The sequence below is a fragment of the Nannobrachium achirus genome (assembly GCF_963921795.1).
Source record: "Nannobrachium achirus genome assembly, chromosome: 19".
Classification (NCBI taxonomy): domain Eukaryota; kingdom Metazoa; phylum Chordata; class Actinopteri; order Myctophiformes; family Myctophidae; genus Nannobrachium; species Nannobrachium achirus.
In genome coordinates this window covers 25,623,146-25,646,205 of record NC_137826.1, presented here as the reverse complement: position 1 = coordinate 25,646,205, position 23,060 = coordinate 25,623,146, and the positions used below count along the sequence as shown (strand labels likewise).

Here is a 23,060-nt window from a genome sequence, read left to right as displayed (position 1 = left end):
TCCAAGCTGTTCTGGCACATTTTATAACTACTTTAATGTTCACCAGTAACTGTTAGTGTTTACCCGTAGGCCTAACTTATTTCGTATTTGGCTATGTCTACTACTGTGATATTCTGAATAGGCCTATCACATTCTGATAATTATTTTTTCGTGTAAAAAAAGAAGAAGAAAAAAAAAAAACTGAACCCATTAATTTCGAACTTCGATTGCCAACGTAATGAACAAACGTTTGAATCCCCGAACGTTCGCTTGCAGCCCTAGCTGACCTGTCCCGATCCTTCTTCCCTTTCATCTATTTTAGTTTAGGTCTCAATCAGTAGAGTTTGAACAGTATGATTGTAGTAAATGTTTGATGGATAATACTTCATGTGCTGTGTCTTGAATCATCATCCAAAATACATCATCTATTTTTTTGCTATTTCCGCCTATAATGAGGCCTTATTTAAAAGCCAAATGATTCATAATGGAATCAAATATTGTCATTGTAGCTGTTCTGGGATGTCAAGACACTACCTGTAGACACCCTGTGCAAGTATGATGTAAAAACTAGCAGCAGGAGGAGACATGGCAAGCTTTAACCCTCTTTTAGTATAGGCGTTTTTTGCAGTTTTTGATCAAGATAACTTTTGTGCACTATAGGGGTATTTTGAATATGTATGTTTGTATACCCATCTAAAATCCTTCAGTAGGTCATAAAGAAGGCCCATGCAAAGTTTGGTGCTTTTATCCGCTCCGTAACGGTAATGTCACTAAGCCACTCCACTATGTAGAGTCCCTGTGCAATAATAAATAACCAGTTAAATACTCTATGCAGATCTGCATGTAGGCCTCTAGATGCACCAAGAGTTTTCTTTGTTTGAATACTGTCAAATAAACAAGAACATCCCCTATGACTCATCTTGGCAGTGTGGGTATGTTGCAAGTGGATGCAAGTGTACTTACTGCCAGCTTGAAGAATTCATACCAAGGTGAAACAGAGTGGGTTCATGTGATTTTGAAGATCTCTATCCTGTGCACTTCTCTTCCACCAACACAATACTGTACTATAGCAAAAAAGGGTAGGGATACTAATACTATTACCCTAAGGGTAGAGTATATTGACCTAAGGCAAATATATAATCTAAGGCATGTAGGCATGCAGGCAGACAGACATGTAATCTGACAGAAGGTAGTAAAGATTATACATTTGTAAAGATTGTTATTTGATTGTTGCTCCACCGGCTGTCTGTCTGTCTGTCCGTCTGTCCGTCACATCACACTTTATCTCTGCCACCGTTGCCCCTATCCAGGCCAAACTTTGCACACACACTCCTTGGCTGGCAAATCCCAACCTCCACCCCTGATTTTTCACATGGCCCTCTTCTAGCGCCACCATCAGGCCGATTTTTGTAAAACACTTTTTTTGGACACTGCTCCTACAGATTTTGGCCTAAAATCATGCAAAGCGGTACACAGTATCTCTAAAGTCATGTCATCAATATGGATCTGTCCCATTTCCCATATTCCCTCCTGATTGGCTACGATTGCCTTCTAAAGTTTGTGTATGCGACGTGACGTGACAGTCGCTTATCTCCCGATTAGGGAGTCTTACTGGTGTTATTATTATTATTAGCCAAGTAGAAAGGCGTAAGTGGTTAATTAGACTTATATCGATCAGTATGTCAATGTTTTATTAGTTTCATAATAGAATAGAGGGCCAATAAAAAGTGGGAATATGACTTTATACTAGCAGTTGCATAGAACAGTGGTCCTCAAAGTGGGGATCTCCAGAAGTCTTTGAGGGGGTTGTAGAGGGTCCGCAGCAAAAATAGTTAATATAGCATCAAAAGCAGTTTAACCACTTTAAGCCTATCGGCTATTTGAAAATAGCAGATCTACAAGCTCACAACGAGTCGGAGATCTGATATTTTCAAAAAAGTGTGGGAAAAAGTATGAAAATGTCAGAATAATTTTGAAAACCATTAAAAAAATGTCTCATTATTTTCCCCCTGGCACAAAATATTTGTAGTAATACATACTGCCGTGCCGATAAATAACTTCTGGGTCCTTGGCATGAAAATGTCTGAGAACCGCTGGCATGGAACATGCAATGCAACAGCCAGACACTGACGTTATACTGGCCTTTTGTGTTGTATAATCTATTTGTTCAGTGATAAGGACAAGGGACTGAAGGGAGCAGTCTTGTTGAGGAAGGTTGCCAGGAAATGGATCCTTGCCTCTCTCTTTTGTCCTTAACTGACAGCATTCACAAGGGGGACATGCTCATTCATTTCCCACTGCCATCAAAAAGACAAATGAATACATTCAAGCATCTCTGACTCAGCAGAATACATTTTTTTTTTCTTTTTTGTGCTAGGCTTTCATCCAGATTCCATCCAATATATTATCGTCCAATTTTATTCAACCCAGCTTGTACTTAATGGTGAATTAAATGGAAACCTTGAATTGAATGCATGCTTTGCAATTTGGCCTCCAGATAACTATATGTTGAACCAAGCCTACATGCATTTTATGTATAATTTGGATAGATAGATAGATAGATAGATAGATAGATAGATAGATAGATAGATAGATAGAGATTTTTATTAAAAAATCTCAGGGGTAGAGAAACCTTTATTAGAGCACGAAGGGTTCCCGAAGGGTTCCCAGTTCGAATCCGAGCTCCCCCTGAGTTAATGTCGAAGAGTCCTTGAGCAAGACTCTGAACCCCTAATTGCTCCCGGTGAGGTGCCTTGCATGGTTTCCTCCGCCACCGGTGTATGAATGTGTGCGTAAATGGGTGTAATACACAATCTATGTAAAGCGCCTTGGATAAAAGCGCTATATAAATGCAACATTTACCATTTATTAAAGTGTCCTGCACCAAACGATGCCCAGCCTGCAGGGCTTACAAGACACTCACAAACATAATACATACATACACCAAGATACACCACAAACAGAAATGCAAAAGAACATATTGATTGTCCATGCTGTTTACGGATACAATGTTCTCCAACGCAACTGCCATGCCTTCTCTATGAATTTTGCTAAAACAGTGGAATTTCTTAAGTCATGATACAGTGGACAGTGAAAAACTAAATTAAACTCATCCTCCACAACTCCCAAATCACAAAGAACACACCAACGCTGCTCCTCAGGAATACCAGTATACCTACCCACCTCAACTGCCAGAGGTAATGCACCAGTGCCAGAGTAAAATGTAAATACATAAATAATCCAGCTCCTGCCAGCAAAATCAGCGTTTTCCTTATAGTCCAGGGGAGTTTTTTTCCGCAAAAAAATATCTAAAAAATTACTTTTTATATAAAAGTTGACCAAAGTTGACCGGCAGGGAACCCCCTAGTTAAATTGTTGATCAGGCAGTTGACCGGCAGGGACTGTGTTAACTGGGCACAGAGGAACCGCTGTCCTCTCTTCAAGTTAAATAAAACATAATATTCCGTTATATAGTCATCTTTAAATTGGATATCATTTCTTAACTTTGCTTTTTTACAAGTGTCCACCCTCCATTGCTCCTGGTGTAATATTGACAATTTATATTTAACTGTATTTATATTACATTGGAGATCATTCATGAAATATAAATTTAAAATTTAAAAATTAAAGAAACTTCTCTTATCCATGGATAGTTACTTGTTCTATTCCAATCAAATATCATTTTAGTAAGCCTCCCTTCTGGCAGTTGGGTAAGGCACAGTCTAATCATTAGAAAGATAAGCATCTCATTTAATTGTACCTTACACAAATGCAATAATTGTTAGACAGTTATTAAAGCTTTCCATCATGACCCTCTTCCTTTCTTGTGCTATTATGTTCACCTATCTCCCTGTTGAAACCCCCATGTGGTGGGCTCCTTTTATAATGTCTATAATCTTTACCAGACACTAGTCGCCGGGTTATGGAAAAAATGCAGAATAATATCCAAAATATAAACCTAATACATATTATATACAGGCATTTGTTTATTTATTTTTTATTTTATTATATTTTTAGAAATACAGTATTGTATCTACAATAGTACTGTATTTGTATCTAAAATAACAAAGATATTACACCATCTTGGATCTTTTGAATAGATATAATGGATTTCACAGCACACATTTTCAAGTTGTATTTTTGTTATTTTAGATGGGCCTAAAAGTTGACCCATCAGTTGGCCCTATGTTTTCTCAAACAGCTATTGGTTTTAGAAAAGGGGTTAACATTTAACATTCTAGATAGTTGTCTGTTGAATCTGCATGCGTTACACTTCTCCAGGTGAAACAACAAGCTGTCAGGTGCTGCAGGCTGCAAAATGTCTGACGACTCCATGTGCATCAGAGGAGACAAGTGGTTGTTGTCTACATGCTGCCAGTGGCCAACAGTAGGGGTTGGCAGCTACAGGGAGGGCAGTAAACATGGGGGTAATTGGCAATGACACTGATAGACAGACAGACAGACAGACAGACAGACAGACAGACAGACAGACAGACAGACAGACAGACAGACAGACAGACAGACAGACAGACAGACAATTAATCTGTTTACTTGTCCTGCTGTCATGGAAGTTGTCTTTCTTCTTGCTCATTATGACTGATAAATATTTAATATTTAATGTGTTTGTGTACTGCAGTTATCACCGACTCACTGGTTAATACTTCTGCTCTGGAACTGCTCTGGAACAAGGTTAATTGCTGGCAGAGAAGAGTTATGACATGAACTCATGATGATCCACAAGGAGAGTTTGCAAAGGTTATAGTACAATCTAAACAACAACAACCGTGTATTCTCATAGAATTGAAAGACAAATAAATCAATTGAAATCTGTTCATGGCCCGGTTCGCCAAATATTATTTCAAACCGGTCAAATCGGTTATAATAACAGAAATTATATAAAACTGGTCAAACAAACAAACAAACTAACAACTAAAACTTTATCAAACTCTCTGAGAATGAGAAAGAGAATGACCCTTGTTGCCATCTCTACCAGAGAGGCATGAAAAACAGTTCTTTGTGCCAAGACATTTTCTAAAGCCACCAAGGCAACGAACATTTTTTGTACAAGTCAAAAGCAAGTGTGAGCCGGGCAGCATGCTGTGCTGGTCGGCTTCGAAAGGCTCAAATGTTGACAAGTGCACAAATCCATGGATATCATCTAATGGTCAACTTTTCAATGACAGTAAATCATACCGTATCATTAGACTGCATATGCCAGACATGACTAACCTGCTGAATGGGATGTTGGCAGCACTTTTATGACCACTGTTGTTACTCAAAACAACGCTTAAAAGTCGGTCAACATCTTTACGGTGTTTTGTGAAAAATGTACAATAACAACATGGCAGTATGACAAGTCATGTCAACTCTATATTGTAAGCACAAAGTTAATCTGGGCTTTCACTGACTCTTTTATTTGTGTTCATAAATCTTGGTGTAATTTAGATCTAAATTGTAATAGCCACACAGGCATTTGATTATCATCTTAAACATATAGGCAGAATTAGAGCCTGCTAGAGTTTTAACTAGAATTAAGAAAGGTGAACACATTACACCAGTTCTTAGATCTTGGCATTGACTTCCAGTGAGTCCAGTAGAATCGATTTTTATATCTATCTTATATCTATATCTACTGTATCATCATGAAATAATTCACTACATCTCTGACTAGCTTTTACATTATGAACCCTCAAGAACTATCGTCCCATGTCATCCAGGACCATTATAGTGCATAATGGTGAATCTAAAGGTGTTTTTTGCTGGAGTATCGTTATATAGGCACAAGCAGAAAGGAGTGTGTGTGTGTGTGTGTGTGTGTGTGTGTGTGTGTGTGTGTGTGTGTTGTTCTGTTCATACCTGTCAGGGCCATTGTCTTAAAGATGAAGTGCCACGATTTTTTCCCTCCCTAAAACATGATTATCAGTTATTATGATTATACTAGAAGGAAGATTCTTTCCAAAAAGTGTACAGAAAGAGTTAAAATTATGTTTTTATGTGGCCACACCCACCAGTTCATTAAGTATGCCTGGTTTTCATGGTGGGTGGTGACCCAGCTGAAGTTAGTCACACCCACAGTGTTGGGTGAAATGGTAAAAGGGGTGGGGATAATATGATTTAATTTTATCTGTGTTTTTAGATCGGCACTTTTGACCCACAAGGTGTCAGCCTCCAGGAAGAAACCCCAAATACAAAGGGAATACATACTTGCTCATAACAACCACACCATACTGTCAACCTTCTAGACACATAAAAAAATGAAAAAGTACAAAACTATGGCACAGCCTCTTTAAGTGCTTGATCAGAGGGTTAGGATTAGGGATGTCCCGATACCACTTTTTTGCTGAAGTACAAGTACAAGTACTTAATTTGAGTACTTGCCGATACCGAATACCGATACTGTGCAAGTGCTTAAAGGTGATACACCATGAAATTTAACTTTTCCTATTTTAAAACCTTTTTTTGGGGTCACCTTCTATCCTCACAAAGTCCCATTTCTGACCGTTGTGTCTTTCTCTGGTTTTGGGAAGGCGAAGGTTAAAAGCATCCCACGGGTTCTCAAAACAGGCTGTCCAGATTTGCTGCCGTCGCTGACGTCATCGACGGCCGTTTTTGAAGGGGAAAAAAAATTAAAAAAAAATTCTTTTTCAAAAGATTTTTTTTTCTTCAAATTATTATTATTTATTTATTTTTCAAAAGAATTTTGGTGGGGGGGGGGGGGGGGGTGGCGCAGTTCAGGCCAAAGGTGGTACTGCAGCTGAAAATGCTCTGAGAGCCATTCAAAAATGAGAGAGGCTCTCTATTCAGGAGTGGTAATTTAGCCTCAAACCTTTTGGAAAACGTTTTTGGGACATAAACAATATGACATAAATACTTTTTAAATGCATGGTGTATCACCTTTAAATAGTGTGTGGCGCTCCAAAATAAAATGCTTTAAATAATGATGAACACACAAAACTGTCTTAGGACTTTTGATATGTTGTTACCAACATATATTATGGATTATGGCGCTACCGTGAGCAATATCGGACGAGTACGAGTACAGCAAAATAGGCCGGTATTGGGGCGAGTACCGATACCGCATGATCGCATCCCTAGTTAGGATCCCCATAGGTGGGCGGATTAAAGCACCATGCTCCGAATATGAAATGCCCTCTTACACAAGGAATAACCATAACCATTGTTATTAATTAAAAATGTTACCAGATGGCGAGTCAAGCCGTCTATAAGAGTCTGTTTCTGTGTGTCTGCTGTCTGGAGCTAACCTTGATCTACCTCTGCTAATTTCTTTCCCATGTTTTATACTTTTTGGAATATTTAACTTTATATTGGAACTGGAAGGCAGGGGGATCAGGCTGAAACATTATTTTGGAGTCACACTTCCCACATGATTAGATTCTTTATTTATTCTTTGAATTCCTTTTCATTAAATGCCTTATGCAAAGAGTTTGAATTGCCTGCATGTATGACATGTGCTGTACAAATAAACATTGACTTGTCTTGCCTTGCCTTTCCTAGGGCTCCCTGTTGTGTGTGGGATGTTAACAGACTGGTGGCGCGTTGGGGCTGTAGGAGCATGGTGAAACACCAACCCTTGCAGCAGGTCTATGAGAAGCAGGTGTTTGTGTCCTTTGTCACTGGGATCTATGGTTGCCGCTGGAAACGCTACCAACGTTCCCATGATGACAGCTCTACGGTAAGAAAGTCATTATTGCAACCAAATGTCATATTTTGCACAAGCATTTTATGATGAGAATGAGTGTTTGTCTCGTCCTCAAGGCTACTCCTTTGGCAGGTTTGGGCAGTATACATACCGGGGGATTGAGCCAACGAAATCAATCTGCCAATCTGCCATTTATTCTTGTAATCAATTAGGACGACAACTTTATTTTCCTAGGGTTTATTCTATTGATAAACTTTTTGATTAATCGAATAAATCTTCTTTAAATATTAAATACAATTACAGTATATAAGAAACAAATTGATTAACCACTTGAGCCTTATTTTATACTTTGTTGCACAATGGTGTCGTGAGGGGCTGTGAGGTGATTAGTAATTGATACTTTTGTTAAATTAGCTATTTAGTCGGGAACATTCACGTCAAGTAGATTTAACCATTTATTGCATAAATTGAATACAGTTAATCTTGGCGTTTGAAGGGCTCTGCTTTCAGAGATGAATTTTGTGCAAGCTTTTCTGAGCATGCTAAGCAAAATCAAGGAACGCTAAGCAATACCCCCCATAGGGAGAGCAGAATAATAGCAATACATTGACATGTAACTTAGTCAAAATCACAGTATTTGAGCTTAACATTGACATGTAACTTAGACAAAATCACAGTATTGAGCTTAACAACATTAACATGAAACTTAGTCAAAATCACGGTATTTGAGCAATGAACAACATTGACATGTAACTTAACCCATTTAGGCCTAACCTATAGAATAGGGCTAAATCAGAAATTGGCCTACAAAACAAATATGTTGCTACATACTGTACATGTACTGTAAGCCCCTCCCAAACAGCAAAATGTGTTCCCGGCCTGAATGGGTCAGACAATCACAAGTATTTGTGCTTAGCCAGACTGATCGTGCAAAGGTGGAGGCTGGGGTGGAGGAGGCAGCAAGCAGCGAATGATTCCCAAGCTTCGGAAACCAAGCATAGGTAGAGAAAGCAAGCCGTATTTAAAGGAGCCTTCCCTACTGATTGAGAGCTTTAATTGGAGTATGGCAGTCATGTGACGTAATGACCAGCAGATATGATAATGAGGTAGGAGAACAGAGCTGACTGTCATCTGACTACAGCTGGGCGGCGACTTGACTCCCATGTCTGACGCTTCATTTATCGTTAATGTTTTATAATCGATACATCTATTAGGTTTAACAGAGGCTGTTTGAGCCCTATACTCAATACCCAACATGACTACCTGCCATTTAATGACAGAACAAATGTCCAGAGGCCTAGCTTACTTGTTGTCTGACCCTTTCACTATACTCTCAGAGTTAAGACTGAGCTGTTCTTTGGTCATTGTACAGTTAGAATTATGAGTGAATCTGTGGGATATCAGTTGGCAAACTGCCATGTACTTTACCAGCGTGGAGAAACGGACTGAGACCTTTGTAAATAATTGATGTTGCTCTATTATGGGATCCCTCTCGTTATGCCCTAGCACAGGGTGTCCAAACTTTTTTCAAATGGGGCCACATTAGAAAATATTAAAACACCAAGGGCCGACCATCTCCTGGCGTAATGTACTTTCGGTCGTGCCATGACAAAGTCACATAATGCATCGCATTTAAACTATTTTATTTAACTATCATCATCAATATTTAATATCAATGGTCTTTTGTCAGGTGTGTGCTCTGAACAAAACACAAATAAGTCATTACCAAATGTAACTGGACGTGCAAGGTAAAAAATACAATAAAATAGATTTTCTTTGACCCCTTCAGAATGAGGCAACAGGGAACAATCCTGACAAATTAAACTCTGGGAAGATATTCCTGTTCGGTGGTCATGGCGGGCCGTTTATAATACAATTTAGGAACGGAGCCCAGGGCCTTATAAAACTTGTCCCCAGGCCGCATTTGGCCCCCAGGCCGCACTTTGGACACCCCTAGCATAATGAGTGTTCAAAGCATTGTACTGTACTGCCCAGCTGTTTTGTAAAAATCACTGGTTACAAAGTGAAACATGACTGATTTACGTAAATTGAATCCTTAAAGTTGTAACCCAAACAACTTTTTTTTTACTTGACCCTAGATACTATGGGAAAGAATCTGTGGTCTATAAACGGACACTGACCTTCTCTTACAAAGCTACACCGTAAAAAGCTAGCGATAGAGTCAGTGTGGTGTTGAGATTCTTTGCTCAGAGCCAGTTCAGCCAGCCACCCAGCTGTGTTTGACACAAACTGTGAGCCCGGAGCCAAAGCTAGATCAGTCCTGTTAGTACAAAGAGTGGGCCAACCATAAATTAGTCCATTTATGGAATGTGTGAACTGGGAATGATGTGCTTACCAATGGAAAACAATCCAAGCACAAAGCTGCGTCTCTCCCCTTCTTTCCCTATTTACAAAGCATTATGTTGTTGGCCACTTGACATAGAAGCTAGTAATCATGTACTGAAATGTTGTTTGTGGACCCGAAGTTCTATTTGTCATAACTTAAGCAGCCTATTGACTCATCCCGTTGTTGAGGACAATAATCCTTTCTTTCCGAACCGGTCGTGTTTACACTCAGTGCTTCCCTTGTTGACAAGGGCTTAATGTCTTATCAGATTCAGGACCAGACTATCAGAAAAGTTAGTCAGGCCTCTGTGCAGCTCATGGGTTTTTGTAAGGATGGGCAACTGTGATGGTGCTGGGTGCAATAGATAACTACCCAATTTGGCGATACAATTTCTTAAATGTGATGCCAATTTACAATTTAGGCGTTAAAGGTAGGGTAAGTGATTTTCTTTGGTTAAATAAGTGTTAAATAGCTTTATATTCTGATAGTAATCATTGCTATAGAGCAGTGGTTCTCAAACTGTGGTACGTGTACCACTGGTGGTACATGGGCACCCCTCTGGTGGTACTCAGATAAGTTTCCCAAAAATAAGAAAAAATACATAATTGGAGTGAAATATTTATAAATAGTTATATAATAGTTCTTCTGACCAAGCAATTGGTTGAAATACTTAAGAAACACAGCAGCTGAGGCAGAGAGTTGCGCGTGTGTACAGTATATGCATATCACTGAACCAAACTCTCACTTTTTGGGGGGGATAGTGTGAGATTTAAATTTCATGGCTGTGAGACGGCAGTAAAGGCACAAAAACAGATTTCTCATTGCTAAAACTAGAGCCCTGGGCTCCGTTCCTAAATTGTATTATAAACGGCCCGCCATGACCACCGAACATCCATACATCCATCCACATCCATCCATCCATCCACATCCATTCATCCACATCCATCCATCCATCCATCCACATCCATCCATCCACATCCATCCATCCATCCACACATCCATCCACATCCATCCATCCATCCACATCCATCCATCCACATCCATCCATCCATCCATCCATCCATCCATTCATCCATTCATCCATCCATCCACATCCATCCATCCACATCCATCCATCCATCCATCCATCCATCCATCCATCCACATCCATCCATCCATCCATGCATGCATCCATCCACATCCATCCATCCATGCATCCATCCATCCATCCATCCATCCATCCACATCCATCCATCCATCCCCATCCATCTATCCACATCCATCCATCCACATCCATCCATCCATCCATCCACATCCATCCATCAATCCATGCATCCATGCATCCATCCATCCATCCATCCACATCCATCCATCCATCCAGATCCACATCCATCCATCCATCCATCCACATCCATCCCTCCATCCATCCACAATCCATCCACCCATCCACATCCATCCATCCATCCATCCATCCACATCCATCCATCCATCCATCCATCCATCCACATCCATCCATCCATCCACATCCATCCATCCACATCCATCCATCCATCCATCCACATCCATCCATCCATCCATCCATCCATCCGTCCACATCCATGCATCCATCCATCCATACATGCATCCATCCATCCATCCATCCATCCATCCACATCCATCCATCCATCCACATCCATCCATCCATCCACATCCATCCATCCATCCACATCCATCCATCCATCCATCCATCCATCCACATTCATCCATCCATCCACTTACTGTACTGTACTTTACTGTACTCTACTGTACCTTACTGTACTGTACTTTAATGTACTCTACTGTACCTTAATATACCTTACTGTACTGTACTTTAATGTACTCTACTGTACCTTACTATACCTTACTGTACTGTACTTTAATGTACTCAACTGTACTCTACTTTACCTTACTGTACTTTGCTGTACTCTATTGTACTCTACTTTACATTACTGTACTTTGCTGTACTCTACTGTACATGACTGTACCGTATTGTACTGTACTTTGCTGTACTTGTACTGTACTTTGCTGTACTCTACTGTACTTTGCTGTACCTTACCGTATTGTACTCTACTTTGCTGTACTCTACTGTACCTTGCTGTACTGTATCTTACTGTACTGTAATCTACTGTATTTTACTGTACTGTAATCTACTGTATCTTACTGTACTGTACTCTACTGTACCTTACTGTACCGTACCTTACTGTACTGTACTGTACTGTACCTCTCTCTCTCTCTCTCTCTCTCTCTCTCTCTCTCTCCCTGTCCAGCTGACCCCCCCCCCCCTTCCCTCTTGTAACCTGAGACTTTGATGATGATAATGACACATTGGCTCTACAGAGGATTGCGCAATAGGTATTGCGAAATAAGCATATAAACACAAACTGTACGGTAAATATGCATTTTGAAAAGATGACACTAAGTGGATTACGTTCAGCATAGCATGCAGTATATATTTCTGTAATAATGGTGACTTCTAACACAACCGAATGTTGGGAATAGCCGGACAAAAACAGTCTTTGGCCGTTTTGAGTTGGTGTGGCTAAGATGTGGAACCTGACAGACTGGTATGAATCTTGAATATACTGCACCACTACGCACTTTCTATCAGTGTGATAAAGCTGAATTGTCTTGTTCCTTACAGAAAATGTACAGCCTTCTTCAGGAGAGGGTCAGAGGAAGCATACATAACATCATATGACAGGGTGGCAGCTGATAGTTCTAGATTCATCATCACTTGGAGAAGATTGATTCCAAGCACACATCTGATTTAGAAGTAGACTCCTGAGGCCTCATTTATCAGAATTATGTGAAGTTCCAACTTCTCCTGTACACATAATCTTTCAAATGTTTGTTGTTTGTAGTGCAGATTTTGCAACATTGGCGTACACACATACCAAGTACATAGAGCTGCTACACACCAGTAAATAAACATTCAGAGGACATTATGGGAGTGTAACTCCGGTCCCTGGTCTAACCTGTAAGGTTCCATTTCTACACTCTCAGAGTTAAATGAACACATTTATTACAGTGTAGATTGGGGTCCCAGAGATAAATGCATGTAAGTTTAATAATATAGCACCTTTTTCCAAGGTGGTTTACAATGTGCATTACATTCACCCAATCACACACACACACACACACACACACACACACACATGGTGTAGGAAACCACATAGGCACCAACCTGCTCATCGGGAGCAGTTTATGACTAATGTCTGTTAAATGTCTTGCTCAAGTTCACTTTGATACAAAGCCAGGGATTGAACCGAGAACCTTCATGTTGGTAAGCAGCCGCTCTACCTCCTGAGCCACTGCCGCTCCAGATAAAGATTGTATGAAACTAGACCTTACCCGTTTGAAGATATGTGCTCCAATATATGTGCAGAGTGTGGGTTATGGAGAAAGTAACTGTAACTGGTGCGTGCGTGAGAATATGTGGGGGTATCATAATGTAAGGAGCAGCCCATGGAGGAGTGTATATAATTTTGCCATACCCGTCGGAAGATAAGACACACATCAAATGCACCCGGTGCATGAGTGACCCGTGCATGCAGGCAAACCACATGAGAGAGAGAGAGAGAGAGAGAGAGAGAGAGAGAGAGAGAGAGAGACACACTGCAACATTCCTAACTGTGAGATTGGTGGGTGTGGGGTTACAGATCCCATGGCCTGGAGGAACGGACCGTTGCCCTGACAACAGGCTGAAGTTGAGTTGAACAGAAGTGGTTTAAAAACGCTAAGAAATAGCTTGAATTTGGTGAAAATGGAAATCGGGCTCCGTCAGCCTCTGTATAATGCTAATGGCCAATGAAAAATGTGAAAATTGGGATCAGTTGCTGAAGAGATAAAGGTGGAAATGCATTTGTGACTGAGTGACTGACTGACTGACCTATCTCTAAAATTATATAATGGATGTGGGCTTGTGGCCTAATGCAGATCAAAATGGGTGTGAAATGAAAAAGATTGAGCCACTGTTTTCGATGATGTCCATTGTCCACAGCCTTTCTGAATTCTTTACGATACTGTGCCTCCCTTTTACGAAACCTTTCCGCTACGAGCAGTCCCATTTGGTCCTTTGGTCATTATCGTCCTGCCTCTAATATTAGCCTGAGGTGTGGTGAGCCTGAGGCGTGGTGTGGTGCAAAGCTGATCAGAGCTCAACAGAGCTTTTATAGCCAGCCTGCCTCTCACTGGTCCCCACCTTCCCATGTGGCGTTAACCTCTAATCCTGTTAATTACTGATGGCAAAGTACTGTATCCTTGGACAGTGCACACTCTCTCCTCGAAACCTTTGCCCCACATGTCATGTCAGAGGACAGGCGAGGGGTTAAAAGGCTTAAGTTAATGAGCAAATAGAAGAGAAACTCCTAAGTCATCTATTTGAGATACCAATAGCGTCAACACTCGTAGCGTAAAGGAACACTCTGGATTTTACAGTGTAAATTAGTGCAAATACAGTGTAAGACAGTGTATGTATATTTTTGAGTGCTGTTTCCCAAACACTGGGTCGGGACCCATTTGTGGGTCACGGACACATTTGTAAGGGTCCCTTAATTTTTTTATTATTATTATTTCAAAACATTAAAAAAAAATCCACAAAAAGATAAGACTTTCTTGAATATCATTCTATGTAATTTCATTAATAAATAAAACTAAATCGATGAAATTCCATGAATTAGAAAACATGTTTAAGAAGTAGTGAAAATAGCCAATCTACAAGCTCAAAACGCGCCACGTTGTTTGAGTCCCGGGCTAGTTTGAGTCCCGGGCAAATGTCTAATTTCTGTTTTGGGTCTCGAGCTAAAACGTTTGGGAACCACTGTATTAGAGCAGGGTGATTTTTGTGGAAGTAATTTCTCATTATGTGAATGTGAGCACTTTCAGCTCAAGTCACTGGGGGTCACACTATAATGTTAGCTAATCCACCATTGTCCTGTACCCTCCTCTGTTGGACATTGGTCCTCATTCAATGTGTGGTTACTGTTGCATGTGGCTGTGCTAGTGTTGGAGGAATACATTTCTGCTTTTTGGATCAATCAACTATTTCTACTGTACAGCAATGCCCTACAAATGCCAAAGAGCAGTAACTACGCAAATAATCAAACGATTAGAAACAGGCTTTTAAGTATTTCAGTTGGCCAGCCAAGTGGATTTAATGCCAAAGTCATATAGTGCTTTGTTGTTGTTGAGAAGAAACTGCTCACTCATTGTGAGTGCATAAAGTCAGGTGAATAGCTAAATGCCCATTGCCTAGCATGCCATGTTGTACATTTATACTGCATGTGTTGTGTTTGTTTTCCTCCACAGTGGGAATGTGCATGGTTCTCGATCCTGTGCAGCTCTTTCCTCCTACTGCTGTTCTGGGTCTACTTCTGGTTGGTGGCTCAAAACGATTACAATGAGTTCAACTTGTAAGTCAGTCATCTAACTACACATTTTACACAAGGAGAAGGGGATTTCTTGCAAATGAAATTGACCAGTTCATTTCAATAGATTGTTCTTTTCAGAAAACATTGAGTGTCAAATCAACACTTTCAAAATGTTTCAAAAATGTTCAAAAATATCAGATATCAGCACGGCACAAAGTGACCCACTGTGACCTTGTACATCTGCTATTTTTTTTTATTGCCAACTCTAAAATAGGGTTAATGACGAAAGAGTATACAACTTTCAGCATTTCCTATGTATTTGTTGTTATAGGGCTAATGTTCAATTATAAAACTGAGCAGTCTACAGTATGTGTCTCTGAAATGCCATGGAGGTTAAGCTGAAAGGTTCACACCTAGTTGTGAAAACCACAACCCTTACTTTCTGTTTTTTAGCCGCTAATCTTGGTGGCTTTTTTTGCTGTGTTTACGGTAAAATAGTTGTCTTCATCATGTTGGAACAGTTGAATACATCAACAATTAAAGAGGTGGTGCCATAGTTTTGTACTTTTTCTGTTTTGTATGTGTCTATGGAGTTGACATGACTCTAATAGACCCCCAGGTGTGGTTATAATGTGCAGATTTGTCTTCCCGGTGTATTTTTGGTTACTTCCTGAAATCTGAAATACTGGGCCTCAAAAGGCCCAGTCGAAAAACACAGATTAAAGGACATCATAATCTCATCCCCTGCCCTTTTACCATTCACCCAACACTGTGGGTGTGGCTAACCTCAGCTGGGTCACCAGCCACCAGACAACCGGGCATACATAATGAACTGGTGGGTGTGGCCACATAAAACCCCAATTTTAACACTTTCTGTACACTTTTTTTGAAAAGAAATCTTCCTCCTAGTATAATCATAATACCTGATCGTCATGTTTTAGCACTGGCACTGCATCTCTAACTGAAATGCACATCAACATCATGGTGTGTCCCTTTAAATCATTGAGGTAAAACTAGCATCTCCAATGAGATATTGGTTAGTTGGCTCAGGGGTAGAGTCGCCGGTAGAGTGGCCGGATGGGAAACACAGTTTCCCAGTTCGATCCTGGGGAGCAAGACTCTGAACCCCTAATTACTCCCGATGAGCAGGTTGGTGCCTTGGATGGTTTTCTCTGCCATCGGTATATGAATATGTGTGTGACTGGATGAATGTAATGTACAATCTATGTAAAGCGCTTTGGATAAAAAGCGCCATATAAATGCACCATTTACCATTTTTACAATTCATCAAATCATCACCTGTCTGATATTGCAGGTCATTGTACAACCGGTCGGGAGAATGGAAGGATGAGACTGTCCCCATCGTCGTATCCACCGCTGTTGGATTCAGTTACATTACATTCCTAATGGTAGGTGGGTTTTCATTCTCCTAAATATTTTGCACATTTAGCTTTTTTGTGTGTTTTGTAATAGATCAAATAAACTATCCTGTTTGTTCTTGCAGATTTTAGCACTTTTTCATATTTCACTGGGGCAGCAGCTAAACCTCTTTTGGGTTCACAAGGTACATTCAATTATATCTCCCTTCCTTGCAATGATTTTGCTCTGCAAAACAATTCCGACATCAGGTAACAAAGCATTTGCGTTTTGCCACTGCAGATCGGAGTGCTGGCCACTCTGCTAACCACTATCACGGGTGTGGTGTCCATTGATGATATTTGGGGTGATGAGTGGGACATCGTCCTTATATCTCTACAGGTTGGTCTTTAAACAGTAACATCCGAGGGAGTGTAAACATTTACCTGTAATAATTTGACTGTGTATAATTAAACAAAGTTTGCTGGACCTGTATACCTCTGCGAGAAGCAAAATAACATTTTCCATTGTTTTAGGTGCCAGCATGGGAAGACCCATGCTTGTTAAACTGTTAAAATTTGCTTCATCAAGCTCTTACTACTTTTCTTAATGACTATTCTCCTCTTCATTTCATGTGTTTGTCTGTGTTTTATGTGCAGTTCACTGCACCTTTCCTGCACATAGGAGCCTTAGTAGCAGTCACAGTGTTGGGCTGGTTGGTGTCTGGATATGTGGTCCATAAGAGGAGCTCCAGTAAGTCTTTGTCAAGTCTTATCTCAAACCCAAATCTGCCATCATCACTGAAAAGTTAACCTCTTTAGTCCCTGTATACTTTGTTGAATGGGGGTCAGTGAATGAACGCATGTTCATCAGAGAATAAAATAGTAGGCTTTCATTGGTTTCATCACATCCTCACTCCCAACTCATCACATACATAACGATGCTCGGTCAGGACCCCTTGGCAGCACCTTTTTTTAAATGCACTGGATACTGGGTAATTATTCAACTTTCAGGGTAGTCTGACGCAGAACTGATTCAGAACAAGGCAATGTTGCCATTGAAAACACGGAAAACAAGTTAAAAACATTGAAAAGAAGGGCAGGATGTGCCGCTTGAAGCAAGGGTGAAGCCTGCTTCTGCTGACTCAACACAGTCCAAGTTGCATCCCGACATGGATCGGTTATGATCTGCTATTGTTAACATGATATGCGGAATGGCATCGTCAGCATCGGACATGAAAGGTCCCTGACGAAGCATTGAAATATGATGAGTTGGGAGGGAGAATGCATTGGCAAACCAAACCTGTCTAATACTCTGCTGTCAGATTTAAAACAAACCCCAAAAATATATCCCCAAAACTAGGTTGCATAATATAATCTAACTGTGTGATGTCCTCCCTGTTAGACTTTCAGGTGGCGGTGTTGCTGGTGTACATGGCCATCCTCCTGGTGGTCTGTTTAGCACCGCTCACCTTCAACTGCCCCTGCATCATGGACCGTGACAACCTCAAACCTCAGCCTGAGGTCATTGGAAGACGGGGAGCACCTATGGTGAGCTCAGGTTTTGAGCTTTTGTTTTAAAACATTTAAATGAATGGGAGATTGGGGACACAGTCAATCTGGCATCAAAACAATATGATTCAGTAGATGGCCTTTTAAGAAGTATTTGTCGTGGAGTTATAATGGTGTATTCTGCATCACTTGATGTAAGGGTGGGGGAAAAAATCGATATGAATCGATTATCGGTTTCAACACTAGCGATACGGCCGCATCGATGCGCGTTTACCCGGATCGGTCCAAATCGCGGCCGTATCGGTCGATGTATCGGTCCTAAAGTTATTAATCGGATTAATCGGATTTTAGCATTAAATAATTAACCTGCTGTGAAATTCTGAACTTACTTACTCATCGTTTACTGTTACAAATCATTACTTCAAAAGTGAGCGCTGCTAGCAGTCAGTGCTGCAGTGCAATGGAAAGAAAAAAAAAGAAAAAGCTGCCTGCTGCTCTGTCCTCCGCTAGAGCTGGGTTTCCGCGTACTGCAGTCACTGTCCTGCGGGAAGCCGCAGATCTACAAGCCCACAGGGTGTTGTATGTGGATGGGTTGTAAACGTATAGATCTGCTACTTCCGACATAGCACACTGGTGCGTGTATGACGCTCGCATGTGCGACACACAGCGACTTGTAAACAAACCAACAACGTGGTAGACTAGTTCCATCACTATTCACTATGGGTTATTCCAGTGGAGAAACGCAAGTTTGGATTTTATAAGAATGCGACAGTAATGGATTGGATAACACTTTTCCCAGTAGAACCATCAGAAGTCCCCGCGCTTGTCGACAGCAAAGGTAATAATCACAGCATCAGCTTTTATTGCAAAGGGCGACTATAGAGTATTGGTTTTCAAAGTGGGGTCTGGGGACCCCCAAGGGTCCTTGAGGGAGTTCTAGGGGGTCCTCGGCAAAATGATAGGAACCAAATGGACCCTTGGGTATGTGTAACTCAGCAGGGGAGTGTACAAATGGAACCAAATGGACCCTAATGAACCCTTGGGTATGTGTAACTCAATGGAGTGTACCAATGGAACCAAATGGACCCTAATGGGTCCATTTGGTTCCATTTAAACTTAAGACAAGAGCCTGATCCATATGTCAAACTGGGGGTCCTTGACATTGATTTTTGATTTTTTTTAGAACTACTGCAGTAGAGCCATACGATAACAAGTAGACATGATGTGTGCCAGACTTCAAATGTTGCACTTACTTTATACTGCTGTTGTTACTGTTGTAAAGTGGATCTCTTCGAAATTATCTTATTGACTGAATAACAGCAGGCTCTTTTACTAGTTTTATTTGGTGATCTGATCTGTGGCATTGCTGAGGATTGATCTGATCTGTTTTTCAGTGTTATTATAGCAGCTTTGCAAAGTACAATTATTGCACTGTACTGAAGCCTGAAGGGCCAGGCCTTTTGTGTGTTTGTTTTATATTTCTCCACCTGACCAACTGTAACTGCTAAAGTGAAGCTCTTAGAAATGGGTGTGTGAGACAGATTTTCAAACCATGTCAGTAGGGTTTGTAGTTTACATTAATTATTTTTTGTATCTACATGTCTGTGTCTATTTAGAATGAACACAACAATGACATGATACTAAAATGATTTGTCATCCATCTTTCTTTACAATTTTCTGTTATTCCTTGGTCTTTTATGAGATATCCATTATTTGAAGGTCAGCCATGCTACTTTATAGATCAAGTTTCTTAATTAAAAATGGAAAATGTATGTTTCATTAAACGTAAGTATCAGATCACACCGTATCGCATCGAATCGTATCGAATCGAATCGGATCGAATCGAATCAAATTCCACAAAATCGAAATCGTATCGAAATTGCACCAAATCGAATCGTATCGAATCGTTCTGTATGTAAGCCGTATCGTTTCCGAATCGAATCGTTAGCCCATGTATCGGATACGTATCGAATCGCCTTGTAGGGGATGGATACACACCCCTAGTAACTGTATGTGTACTCCCTCTCTATGTTGCCATAATGCCAATTATGCCATGAGACCAGCCACATTAGACTACTGTATTAGGATTTGTTAGACTGGAAGACTAGAAAGTAAATACACAGAACTGTTGCTTCACAGCCAGCCAGCCAGAGAAGCAAATACTGTTCCAGATCACTACATGTTCTGTAGACAAACAAACACACTCTCTCTCTCTCTCTCTCTCTGTCTCTCTCTCCCTCTCTGTCTGTCTGTCTGTCTGACACTCTCTCTTTTCTGTTTATTAAAGAGCTGGAGAGATGCAGAGACCCCTCTTACTGAATAAACACTCTGTAGCACTGATTACTATCAGAGCACATGAACGTTTTAAGGGAAAAGCTTTTGCTTTTGTCATAATATTTTATGCAAATATTTCTCACCTGTGACTCCCCCTCTGGTCTCTGTATGTCTGCTGCAGCTGGCTCCAGAGAATACTATCCTGTCTTTCAACAGAGCTCTACAGCAGGGGGCAAGCTCCCTCGAGGCAGATGTCGCTATCAGGTTATTAACTATACATATCCAGTTATTAACTATACATGTAAGGTTATTAACTATACATATCCAGTTATTAACTATACATGTAAGGTTATTAACTATACATATCCAGTTATTAACTATACCTCTCGAAAAATTTGAATATTTTGTAAAATTATCATTTCTTGAAACTTTCATATATTCTAGAAACATTGGACATTCAGTGAATTATTCCAAACCTTTTTTTGTTAAAATTTAGATTTTTTTTTATGGCATACAGCTCATGAATATCAAAAGTCCATATTTCAAAATATTACAATATTACATGAGACCCCTCAAAACAAGGATTTATAATAGAGAAATGTCTACCTTCTGAAGTCAGAATTGCTTTAAGTCCAGTGGGGAGTTTCCGAAGTCAGCTATGATTTGGGGTGCTAGGGCATCTGCAATGCTTTTTCATACAATATTCAAATTTTTCGAGAAGGATCTGTACATATCAGGTTATTAACTATACATATCAGGTTATTAACTATACATATCCAGTTATTAACTATATATCAGGTTATTAACTATACATAAATAATATAATAATATTGTAATATTTAACACACAGTTGAGTTTGAGTTCAAATGAGTTGGAGCGTAAAATGAAACCAAATGGACATTTTACGCTCTCAAGTGTTACATTATTGTTAACCACCTGCATTACTTAAAGCTGTACTGTGGAAGCTGCTCAACTAGTGGTCAGTAGTGGTATTGCTTTTTTCGGCCGGAGTCGCCGCGGACCACCGGAACGGGGGTCCGGATCCGTAGAGCCGTCTCCCATCATTTTTAGACCAGGATTGAGGGAGTAGCAGGCAAGATTCCTTCACCAATGTAAACACAGTTGCTGAGGGAAGCTACTTCCTTTAGAGACAGCAAGACTCGCTGTGATTGGCCGGTGGTGTATGATCCGCGCTGTGATTGGCCGGTAGTGTATCATGTGGGAGATGACATCATTTTGCCGGGAAATTCTACCCCCCTCACAACTCATAGAAAACATATAAAGAGAAGGCTTCAGAAGCTGAAAATAACAGAGTGGGTGTTCTAAAACTTTAGCGATTTAACAGTTAGGACAATTTTAAGATTTGTTTTATAAAAAAAGTTACATGGTTATTTTGCTCAACATTGGCCTGTTATCTCTCCTAATGGTACCACATAAATACAGCATGGAATTATAGATAGATAGATAGATACCTTTATTATCCCAAGGGGGAAATTCAGTTGTCCAGTAGTAGCACAGCAGTATACAGTTATTTACAAAGTTACAGAGACGTAAGAAAAGATAGATAAGAGGGAAAAAAACAAAACAAAGACAAGAGCAGTACAGAAATAAAAGCAAAGACCACCCAGACAAATGCCAGGTCTGGCACGTGTGAAGAAGGGTCACACAGAAGGAAAGAAACACGTAAAGGGAAGAAAAAAAGAAAAAGAAGGAAAAAAAACTGAAGAGCTACTCTGGACACATCTGCCCTCTAGGAGCGACGCGTCAATTGTGGATAAAATCATATGATACTGTACAACGATAACAAAATATTCTAAGTCTTGGGTCTGAGAGGCTAAATCTCATCAAATGCTGGTCCGCGGCTCAAATGCTGAATGAATAATGGTCCTTGATGTGAAAAAACTCATACCACTGGTCTAAATGCTGTAATACGTTTGTTTCTCTTCTCCCAGTGTGGACGGGGTTCCCTTCCTGATGCGGGACCGTACGTTGAGGAGAACCACTGACGTCAGCAAGGTGTTTCCAGCCAGGCAGTACGACGACGCTTCGCTCTTCAACTGGACTGAGATACGCTCTCTAAACGCGGGCCAGTGGTTTTTGGAGGTATTTCAACTTACCTCACCTTTTCCCCAATTACAAACAGTATTATCACCATGATTATGAATGACAGCACTTCAGAATCAGAATCAGCTTTATTGTTTATCAAAGGATTACAGATGTAAACCATTATCATCATTTGCTATAGTTTCTAAAGAGGCTCTTTCATGTCTGTGTCTCATTTTCCATGGCTCTGTCTGTGAGTCTGTCTTTGCCCCATCCACACACGCACGCACGCACGCACACACACACACACACACACACACACACACACACACACACACACACACACACACACACACACACACACACACACACACACACACACACACACACACACACACACACACACACAGTGGGGCGGCATAGTTCAGGGGTAGAGAAACCGTTATTAGAGCACGAAGGGTTCCCGAAGGGTTCCCAGTTCGAATCCGGGCTCCCCCTGAGTTAATATCGAAGGGTCCTTGGGC

The 23,060-nt window shown here is 40.5% G+C and overlaps 1 protein-coding gene across 5 annotated transcripts in view; it reads left to right on the top strand.

Annotated features, from left to right (window-relative positions):
• Positions 1–23,060, top strand: part of gdpd5a (glycerophosphodiester phosphodiesterase domain containing 5a) — a 35,565-nt gene that overhangs the window by 6,270 nt on the left and 6,235 nt on the right. For 4 of the 5 annotated variants that reach the window (XR_013963034.1, XM_080748445.1, XM_080748446.1 and 1 more), the window contains exons 2-10: positions 7,495–7,672; positions 15,291–15,394; positions 16,668–16,761; positions 16,857–16,916; positions 17,012–17,110; positions 17,368–17,461; positions 18,113–18,258; positions 20,675–20,757; positions 22,446–22,596. Coding sequence is in view for 4 of the 5 variants with exons in the window: in XM_080748445.1 (XP_080604571.1) it covers positions 7,553–7,672; positions 15,291–15,394; positions 16,668–16,761; positions 16,857–16,916; positions 17,012–17,110; positions 17,368–17,461; positions 18,113–18,258; positions 20,675–20,757; positions 22,446–22,596 (951 nt within the window). In the remaining variant the exon portion in view is untranslated. Of the gene's footprint in view, positions 1–7,494; positions 7,673–15,135; positions 15,211–15,290; positions 15,395–16,667; positions 16,762–16,856; positions 16,917–17,011; positions 17,111–17,367; positions 17,462–18,112; positions 18,259–20,674; positions 20,758–22,445; positions 22,597–23,060 lie in introns of those variants that run through there. The other variant, XM_080748447.1, reaches the window with a different exon arrangement.